The 11,246-nt window shown below is 39.9% G+C and overlaps 1 protein-coding gene across 1 annotated transcript; it reads right to left on the bottom strand.

The window, feature by feature from the left end:
- Positions 1-6,734: 6,734 nt before the first annotated feature.
- ASCL4 (achaete-scute family bHLH transcription factor 4) lies at positions 6,735-7,336 on the bottom strand. The gene has a single exon (XM_074949870.1). It carries the CDS (start codon positions 7,330-7,332, stop codon positions 6,769-6,771), a length of 564 nt encoding a protein of 187 aa, XP_074805971.1. The 5' UTR covers positions 7,333-7,336; the 3' UTR covers positions 6,735-6,768.
- Between the last annotated feature and the right edge of the window lie 3,910 nt (positions 7,337-11,246).

The following is an 11,246-nucleotide window of genomic DNA, read 5'->3' as shown; positions in this document are numbered from 1 at the left end:
GGGTGGAGGTTTCTATTCCTACGATTTACCTCACTGACAAACTAGAATCCAAAACCTTCAGCCCAACCCTCAGGCCAGGCTTTGGTGCAAGCAACTGCCCTTATAGCACATGTGTTTTGCGGAACAGTTTGACTTTCCAATTCTCAGTGGTGTGTGAGAGGGTGTTGCCCAGTCAGGGCAGGGCAGGACAAGTCCTGGTGATGAAGAGTAAGGCAACCAAGCATCATTATCCTTAGTCACATTAAAAGTGAGACAGGATGGCTTTGGACTAGGGCCCTGTCCTGAAGTCCTCATACCTGCAAAACTCAGTTGATTTCAGTAGAAGGTTTGCTTGCATCAGGACTGCAGAATTAAGCCCATAAGCCTGTGGAATTGAATCCTACACAGTGATGAGCATCTCATAATTCCTTTCCCCTGTCCCAGCTCTTGACTTGGCTCTTTAAAAGAAAATTATCAGGTGCTGTAACTGGGGAAGGCCAGTGAACTATCGATGATAAAACCATGCAGCCAAAGGGATAGCCAGCCTTAATAGTGTTTTATCTTTAAAAAGTTCAAACACCCCTGGCTTGAATCATAGGAGTATGAGCATGGGTGAGGAGGGGCAGTCCTCCCTGGTGCTAAAAACTGTGATCCTATCATTCCTTAAAAGAGCGAAGAGCCTGAACCAAAGCCCACTAAGTCAATGGAAAGACTCCCATTGACTTTACTGAGCTTTGGATCATAGGTCATCAGTATCTGGAAGGAGCATGTTTTCTGCTGCATGAAGTGCATTTCTGTTTTCCTGCTTGCACCTAGCTTGGAGCCTCTTTGTAGCAGTGCCATCATCCTCAAATTGCTGCAAATTACAAGAATTGTTGACAAACTGGACTGATTTTACAAGAGCCATGGGCCCAGTCCCTGTGACATCTCCATGCTTGACATCCCATGGACTTCAACGGGAGTCTGGCACATGGAGGAGATTCCAGGTGTGGCGTCAGTTTAATATCATAGATCCCCCTAGTCTGTTCTTCCAGGGGGTGGGCTTGCTGATCTCACAGCTTTTTTCCATCTCTAATTACTCTGATCCAAAGGGCCATCACGGGTCACATTTGCTGTGGTCCAAGAGAATGAATGAAATGTATGAGAAATAGATGGCTGATATCTTTATAATATAATATATTTTCTCCTGTTGGCAAGGCTTCAGTTAGGTACAGAATATTACTTACCTTGCTTTGTAAAGTGCTTTGAGATGTATGGATGTCCCGCACTATATAATTGCTGGGCATTCTAAGAATCTAATAATGGTTGAGTAGCTTTACATTTTTCTGCAATGTGTTCATGCCTCATTCTCTTGCTTGTCAGTTGCAGATAGGCAGGGGGTTATAGTAGGGACCTGTAGAAAGTCAGTGTGCTTACTTTATATTTTTTAGGAACTTCAGAACTTACTGGGCCAGATCCTTAGCAAGTATAAATTGGCATCATTCTGTTGACTTCAACTCCAGCTGTGGATCTTCCCCCTTATAATGTTTCAGGTTGTCTTCTTCTTTTTCTTCCTTTATTTCTCAGTGGCAGAGGGAAAGAGGAGTTATTTTTTAAGCATATGCTCCCTGTTCACTTATTCCAATGAGATAACTGGCTTTGACTGCTTTACTGTCTGAAGTATACTTTCCTATAGTGCCTTGTGTTTTTCTTTGGACATTTATTGACACTGAATAATATAACATGAAAGCAGTATGGATGGGCTTTGATTGAGGAAATCAGCTAGATAGCTATTAGGGGATTAAAAGCAATTCCATGGCCAGGATTATACATCTTTAAAATTGTGATAATATCAAGGAGCAAATGGATTTATAATTTAATGGGAGGAGGAGGGGGTAGGGGAGCTTCAGACATTCTTTTCCCATGTGTGATAGAAAGATTACAGAGGATGCATTTGGTGTGCAAAAGTTTGATAAAGTTGTTGAGCATTTTCCTAAGGATAGCAGCACTTGTCTTTCTTGCAAACTGTAATTGTGCCAAATGAAGCGAATTCTTCTGTTCAACATTTTTATGAAAACATTAGTTTCCAGGGTGACAAGTTGGATCATCCTCTGTTTTCAGAGTCTGATAATGATACATTTTAGAAGCTTTGAAGAAAACCTTTGTCTAGACAGATACAGTTTAGGAAAGCTTTTGAACTGCAGTATTCACTAGAAAATTTTATTGACATTTTTACATATAGGATTTTTGTATTTTGTATTTGGGAATTCTTCAGCAATTTTGTACTTCCTTGTGCTAAAACAAAGCACAATACTTATATGTGAACAGGGATTGTGAGAAAACAAAATATAGAGCTTTCTCTCCCAGAAGGATCTTTTTTTCCCAGTACAGTGTTCCATGGAAGGAGTTTCATTCCCAGCTAACAGTTCATTTCTAGCCTTCATAAATAATAATCACCTACTGGTGGCTATTACATTTTAACTCTTTAATCTTTAGTGTCTGGTTGGCATTATTAGAAGCCTTCACAATTGTTAAAAGGAGTAAAATATCCAACTTGAAAACAAGAATAAGAACTACGACCACAAACTTATTGAAATGTTTCTCTGCAACAAGTTCACTTGATTTGACCCCTAGCGGTCTTTTTTCTCAGTATTATTTCACCTATCCAGGGTTTGTTTCTGAGGGCAGAACATCAAAGATTTACAAGTAACAAAATGGAGCCACATAACAATACGAAAGACCGGTCAGTGTCTAGCTCATTGGGGGGGAGGGGGGAGAGTGTATGAGGAGATGATGATTCCAGGAGCTCTCCATGCTCACATGCAATCCCTGTCCTCTCCTGAGTGTAACTGCTGCTCTCTGTTAGCATGTCCTGGGTCACTAGCCGCTTGAAAGGAAGCTGGGAGGGGGAAGAGCCATGGCATCATCCCCCTCTCTGCCCAGCAGAGCTAGCTTGCCACAGAGGGGAAGGCATGCATCACTCTCTTTATATGCCAGGTAAAACCAGGAAGGGGCGGGGGACTTGGGGCTGGCTCTGCAATGTCCCCAATACAGGCCTTTGAGGTACAATGTGATTTGAAAAACTCTTTAGAATTCTATCCAATACTCAGGAGGTAACATGGTCATTATGTCCATATTGAATTTATTGGTTTGGATTGATTTCACTATTAATGATACTTATACATATATACAATGCTTTTCATCTTCAGAGCACTTTACAACAATTAAGATTCATTCACAGCCTTCACATGAGGTACTATAGGTGAATAGGCATTATTCTTAGATAACAAAGGTTTGTGAGAAAAACACAACTGTCTTAACTATAGAGTTACAACCAGCACCTCTATAATCACAAACCCCATTGTACGGATCGGGAAACTGAGGACAGAGGATTAAAGTCTCTTGTCTGAGGCCACAAAGGGAGTCAGGACTGGTCTACATGTAAAAATTGGATCAATCTAGTTACATCACTCAGGGATGTGAGAAAGATTTTGCACCCTGTGCAACATAGTTAGATAGACCTAATCCCCCCATAGATGCAGGTAGATTGATGGAAGAATTCTTCTGCCGACCTAACTACTGCCGCTTGGGTATGTGGATTACCTGCATCAATGGAAAAACCCCACAATTCAAGAGGAATGTTGATAAATTGAGGAGGGTTCAGAGAAGATCCACAAGAATGATTAAAAGGTTAGAAAATATACCTTATAGTGATAGACTCAAGGAGCTCAATCTTTTTATCTTAACAAAGGGAAAGTTAAGGGGTGACTTGACCACAGTCTATAGGTACTTACATGGGAAACAAATATTTAACAATGGGCTCTTCAGTGTAGCAGAGAAAGGTATAATATGATCCAATGGCTGGAAGTTGAAGCTAGGCAAATTCTGACTGGAAATAAGGCATAAATTTTTAATGGTGAGAGTAATTAACCATGTGTCATGGTAGATTATCCATCACTGACCATTTTAAAATCCAGATTGGATGTTTTTCTAAAAAATCTGCTCTAGGAATTATTTTGGGGAGATTCTCTACCCTGTGTCATAGAGGTCAGACTAGAAGATCGTAATTGTTCCTTCTGGCCTTAGAATCTGAATCTGTTGTGTGGGACGGATCTAGACTACGATACTACAGCAGTACAGCTGCAGCTGTTGTAGTGCAGACGTGGCCTTAATATCCAGAGCCAAGAGTAGAAGCCAGGAAAGTCTGGAATCCTAGTCCTGTTCTCAGACTACTACCTTACCCTCCCCTCCCACCCCAAAGACAAATGTGAAAACATATGCACCTGAAAAGATGTATTCCAACTCTGGAAACATCATCCATACCCCCCCAGACAACTGCCCACGCAGCAGGGGGTGCACTGTCTGGAAACTGGAAGCAGCCCTGCTTCAAAAAGGGAACATAGCTAGTATATAAAGAGTAGGTGATTAAGCCTCTGTGCTTCACTCTCATTTTTAACCGTGCTTTTTAGTACTATTAGAGCTGAATGAATAATTCATAGCAAATAACTCAGAAACCAAATTTAGCTCCTTATTGTTTGTGACTTGTTCATGGGCAGATGATTATTTCTCCAAATGGTTTTCTTCTTTAAAATTATTTGCTGAATAATTTTGATCTTTAAATTGTTAGTGAGCCACTCATTACTAGAAATCAATATGGAATATATTGAAATGAGTTCTGATTGGACACGTATGTCACATAAATGTTTTTCATTCCCTAATTGGATGAAGAGGACACTTAACAGGTTTACATTTCTATTCACATTTCTGAGTTTAATATTTGCTTTCTCTCAATTTGTCATAGAGTTACAGGTTTAAGGCCAGAAGGACCATTGTGATCATCTAGTCTGACTTCCTGTATAACACAGGAATTAATTCGGGGAAGTCCTATGGCCTGTTTTAACTAGTGCATGTTTTTTAGAAAAACTTGCAATCTTGATCTAAAATTTTCCAGTGATGGAGAATCTACCACAACCCTTGGTAAGTTGTTCCAATGGTTAATTACCTCCACCATTAAAAATGTGCCTCTTATTTCTTGTCTCAGTTTGTCTAGTTTCAACTTCCAGCCATTGGATCTTGTTATACCTTTGAGCCCTCTATTATCACGTTTCTGTCTCCCCTGTAGGTACTTACAGACTATGATCAGGTCACCTCTTAACCTTCTTTTTGTTAGGCTAAACAAATCGAGCTCCTTGAGTCTAGTTTCCCCTCTTCCCTGAAAATTCAGTTTCTGGGAACATTTCTCATTCACTAATCTCCATGAAAAGTGAAAATAAAACCAGACAGAGTCAATTCAATTTTTTATTTAAGCAAATATTCATGGACATGTTTTGAGGTATCTGACCAGCACTAATGTTCATTCATATTTGTACATGAACATTTTCAGGATTTCAGTCAAAGTATCTGGAAAGGAAGGTAAGAAGAGAAAAACATCAAATCAAAGTGAGGCCCATAAGTAGAAGTTTGGAAATGTTGTGGGGGAGGGGAGTTTAAATGTTTATTTTGGTATTATTTTAAGTTATGGGGGTAGATCATTTGAAGGGGGAAGAGAGAATACAACATTCTGGGCCCTGGTTCAACACAGCACTTAAGCACATGTGTAACTTTTTAAGCACATACTTAAGTGCTTTGCTGAATCAGGGCCTTGGAAAGTAGAAAATGAAGAAAAAAAGAACTGTGAGAGATTTGGAGAAAAAAATTGATTGCCTTTTGAGTGACAGTGGTTCAAATTAAATATATATTGTAGAGCTTGAGGTATAGATTTTAGAAAAGTCTGTTTTAAAATGTAATACAAAACTTTTAATTTAAGGAAAAATGCCCACATTTTCATATGAATGTAGCTTGATATATTTCAGCCTTTCTGAAGACACTAGTACATGACCACTACAGGAGTATGTTTCCATTCATATTACCTCCGACCATCAAATAGATGTCATAATCAATAGCATTTTTTCTGCAAATACAATTTATATAAATGAAGGTGCACAGGGAAAAGGTGGATGTCTTCACCACAATTTCATCACTATGACTTTGTCTGACTGGGGTTTTTCAGAACTATATTTAGCACATTAATTTAGTATTGGTTAGGATGGAAATTTCAGTCTGCCATTTGCTGAGAGTAATTCTTTAAAATAAGTCCCAAGTTTTCTTCACATACTCACACCTCCAAAGCATCCTAATTATGGACCATCTGCTTGCGTTAAAAAGGACATTGCCAAATAGATTCAACCCCAAATGTAGATTTCATTTTTTTAAAATTGTTTTTCAAAACCTAATATTAATAGAAATATTTGCATGAGTTTTAAAAATGTTGGTGGAACATATGTTATCTAATTTTTACATCCTCTCTCCCTCCCAGCCCACATTCACAATATTTGCAAACCAAACATTGCATCATTGTATCAATGCATGGAAACTAGAAAATAAACCTGACTAGGAAAAAACTCCTAACCTGGTTAATCTATTTTCATTTTCCCACTGAGTGAAATGCAAAAAGTAACCCAACAGCATAAAAGGTGAAGAGTAATTTAGATTTTAAAAACTGTTTCAAGTTTAATAATCTAAACCACAATTAGTAAACACGGCTGAGGAAACTTGAGAGGAATTTGTGTATCCTTACGAACCACCTTTAGGCTACATGCATGCAACAACAATGAAAAGGTCCTCTCAGAGACTGAAGATACCTTTATTTTCCCTGGCTCTTTCCTCTTTCCTAGGATACATTTTGACCTGTAGAAAGATTGTGTGGATTTAGATACAATAATAGAGTTTTTGATTGGTCTTGAAGGCATCTGTTTCTGAAGATGATGTTTCCTAGATGCAAGTCTCCTCAAACTCACTGTATGGAGATGAAGATAAAGAGGTTTTAGACTCGCCATCACTGTTGCATTCCCTTCTTAGATCAGGACTGGAAGCATCTGTAACTTCCTTAGCAGATATTGTTTCCTTAGTGGTAGGTCCTAATGGCTGACAGTCCAGCAAACTCTGAAGGTGTTTAATGTAATTTATTGCAGCTCTTAGGGTCTCCACTTTGCTGAGGCGTTTGTCAGCAAGCTCCTTGGGAAGATGTTCTCGGAGGCGTGTGTACCCCTCATTCACACAACGCACTCTTTGCCTCTCTCTCTCATTTCTCTTTCGAATGAAGGCAGGCTCAAAAGAATAGTCATAGACTCCTACATATCCAGAGAAAGGGATGCAGGAAAATCTACCTGAATAACCACGGTAGGCTTGGTCCCAGTAAGTTGGATCAAAATGGAAGGGAACACCAAAGGGCTCTCTTAGTGGTAACCCATGAGGGTTCACATGGTTATTACCCATGGACATAGCGCCAGAGAATAACATCCCATTCAATAGTCCATCATCTTTATTGCTGTCCATTGTTTCAAATTTGGCTTCTAAATCTTGCATTAATCCATGCATGGAGGAAACATTTGTACTGGGTCCTTTGCCCCACAGTCTGCTCCTTTCTTGACCAGATTTAAAGGCAAAACTAACAATCCACTATATGACTGAAAATCAGCTCTACTCCTCAATCTTTTTTAGAGACAGGATGCCATCTAATTTATAGACTGGCTTTTAGGACCATCACTCCACACTTTAAACCTAACATTTCCTCTGATCTTCATCTTTCAAAAGATAATAAGAGGTTCCTGTATTCCTTTTCTTCTAGCTTGAAAGTGTGTCCACAGAGTTAACACCAAACATAAACAAGCTTCCAGGCTCTAAACACTTCTCTTGTATTGTAACTCATGATGTCTTTTGATAAAGTTGTCTCCAAAAGATGGGTAATTTCCAAAGTTTATGGGGCTCTTCAAAGTTTGGCAGAACTCCTCCCACTCGGGAACCAAGATCTCCTGTCAGCTGAAAAACTAGCCACAGGCTTTTCACACTGTAATCCAAAATGCATCTGCAGCCTTTGTTGTTTCTGCTGTTCCAATCTAACTGAAGCGCGTTCTCCAGCGGTATGCAAAACTTATATGGTATCTCTCTAGCTTTCTAGGAAGGCTGAGAGATCATCAAAGGAAAGAGTGCTCTCTTGTGGTTGCAAGTCATCTCACATGAAGATTACATGCATGTCTCCAAGAAAGGAAATATGTGTTTTCTTGGTGTTTTCTTCAGCTGAAAAGAAAGCTTTTCCAGCAAGTTCTGAGGAGAGCTAGGTTCAAAAATTCAAAATATATTTTTTGAGAAAATGTTCATGATTATTTTGTTTGTTTTTCATTGAAATTCTGGTCTGATGGAAAATAGTCTGATCATCTCTGGTGAGGACCAGCTGCCTTAACAAAAAAAACCCCCTTAAATTGCCCCCCAAATGGCAGTGCTGCTGTTGCAACATGTTTGGCTAAATTCTGACCCATGAAATCAGTGAGAGTTAGGTTTCTAAGCACCTTTGAGGATCTGGGCTTAAATAAGTGAACAAAATTCCCCACTCCAAGAAATATGCATGTGCTGGTGCAGAGTCAGAAGCTGGCAGTAGTGACATCAGTATGCACTTTTTAAAAAATATGCTTGGCTTTTTGTATGAGGTTATTTTGCAATCCTAAAAAACATTGCCACAAAAGTGGACTGTTTTTTAATTTTCAGAGTATGCTCAACTTACCTGGGGACCATTGCAAACAGTCCTGAGACTGCCCTGACTTATGCCAGGGGCAGAATCAGCCCCAAGAAGCCTCAGAAATTGGGGAAGCACAAAGGTGGCATATAGCCACTCCTCCACCTCTAGGTGCTACACTGAGCACAGCTCAACCAGCCCAGAGGACTGGGGCCATAGTGTTTTGTACCATTTATGTAGAACAGAAGAATGGCCATACTGTGTCAGACCAATGGTCCCGATCTAGCTCAGTATCCTGATAGTGGCCAGTGCCAGATACTTCAGAGGGAATGAACAGAACAGGTGCTCATCCAGAGATCCTTTAGAATTAGAATGATACTTTTCATCAGGGGTGAAAACATTTTATATCAAGACTAGCTGTCTTTCTAAAAGATAAGCTAAAGCTCAAACAAAAGTTATGGGCTTGCTGCATGAATTAACTGAGGGAGGTTCTATTGTTGTTGTTTATGCAGGAGGTCAGACTAGATGTTCATCATGGTCCGTTCTGGCCTTAAAATCTGTGAAAACACTGGGTCATAATAGAACTCTCACCAGAACTTTAAGTACAGCTTTTGCTCTCAGCAAACACTAGCGTAGCCATGACTTCATGATTTGTTTTTAATTTAACAAATGAAAATAGTCGGGGTTTTGTTTGTTTTTTATTTAAACCTCATCCTGCAGCTTTTGTGACTCAAACGCTACAGCAGGGATCGGCAACTTTTGGCATGCGGCCTGTCAGCGATAGCCGCTGGCGGGCCGGGCTGGTTTGTTTACCTGCAGCGTCCGCAGATTTGGCTGATCGCAGCTCCCACTGGCCGCGGTTTGCCGTTTCAGGCCAATGGGAGCTGCAGGAAGCGGCGTGGGCCGAGGGATATGCTGGCCGCCGCTTCCCGCAGCCCCCATTCGTCTGGAGTGGCGAACCACGGTCAGTGGGAGCTGCGGTGGCTGAATCTATGGACGCTGCAGATAAACAAACCAGCCTGGCCCACCAGGGGCTTTCCCTGACGGGCCGCATGCCAGAGGTTGCTGATCCCTGCACTACAGCACTGTGCTAGATAAAGGACTAAGATTCTCTAGAAACAAATGGGATGCTGACTGGTCTGTTGTCATTGTCCAACTCAAAAAGCAAACAAACAGCTTAAATGGAAATAAATTAGATTTGTATAATGCTTCCATTTAAAATAGTCTAATGTGTCTTGAGCAACACGGGACTGGCACTTATTTTTTAAGCTGTGTGATTTTTAAACAGACAGTGTACCTTTAAAAGCCCTGAAGAATTCTCTGCTGCTCTTTAAAATCCTGGATGGTCTTTGGAGTCTCTAAAACCATTCCTAGTGTCTACCCATGTTCAAAAGGCAGAATTATATTTCAGTTCAGTAACACAAACATTGTTCATTGCCATCAGACTTTTATTTCAATATTTACTGTAAACACTGCTCGCCTGCAGTTCCCAGAGAGCTGAAAACCCCCCTGTGTTAAAGGGATACACGATTTTCCTAAAGTAAATCCATTGTCTTAATTATTTTAAAATGTAAAATGATCATAGAAGAAATATTGATTTGAATGATCAGAAAAGCGAGGTGCATATTAGAGTCCACACTGGCATGGAATGATTTGCTTCAGCAACACGAGAAAAGTGAAATATGCTGCTAATTTTTGTTGCTTAGATGATCATATTGACAAGATAATGGGATTCTCCCAGGCTGAAGTTTGTCCCTTGCAGAAAATCAGAACGAGGCCTATGCACCGATTAAGTCCCACTCCTCTCTGGAGGGGGCTTAAGTAGGACTAAAGTGATGTATATTTTGTGGACTGGCCTTCTGTACAGGCCAGATCCTGCTCACTTTACCTACGCAAACAGCCCCTCACACTGTAAAATTAAAATTCATAAGCATTTTCATCTTAAATCCAGGGATAGATTAAGACAATGTAGGGGTTAGCTCCAAAAACACTACCCTTTCTAGAAATATATAGGTCCTTGTATACCTTGATCTCCCTTCTCAGGTTCCTGCAAACAATCTCCTCTCCTTGATGCCTTGCCACCTATAGACTCTTTGATCTCCTCACACAATCCCCTCCCAACCCAGATAGAATTTTAGGATCTAATTCTGTTCATGTTGTTATAAATTGGGAATAGCTCCATTGTAGTCAATAGAGTTACACCTGTGCAAAAATTGCTATGAAAGGAGAATCAGGCTCTTAGTTTCTCACTGATTCACTGCTGAGTCAAGGCCCCTCAGACCTCTGGAGCAAGAGCTCAAGGATTTATGGATTCCTTCTTAATCTGCCTCTGCTTAAATCCCATCTTTTTTTTTAATATACAAGTTTACACTGGGACAGTCCATAAATTCTCCATTTCCTGTGATGTTATAACCTGTTTTCTTCATTCATGTCTTGTACTTTAATGTTCATTCTTAAGTATCTACATGAAACTACGAGAAAATATTTTCATTTATGTGGGAAATAAAATTTAAATAATTATTCCCTCCAGATACAGTTTAGTTATAGTTTTGATTGCATATCTCACAATATGATTTGTACAGCCAAAACAATGTAATATTGACTGTGTAATAGTGACAAAAAATCCCAATAGCAAATATTGTTACTCAGCTTTCCATCTTGCTATTCGTGCCACTCACACAACTTGGAATCATGTACATCTCTTGTGTGAAGCCTTGAAGCCAGTGGCATATTTTCAGCA

Source organism: Natator depressus, chromosome 1 (assembly GCF_965152275.1).
Source record: "Natator depressus isolate rNatDep1 chromosome 1, rNatDep2.hap1, whole genome shotgun sequence".
NCBI lineage: Eukaryota > Metazoa > Chordata > Testudines > Cheloniidae > Natator > Natator depressus.
The sequence above is the reverse complement of the archived record's forward strand: the minus strand, read 5'-3'. Positions and strand labels throughout refer to the sequence as shown.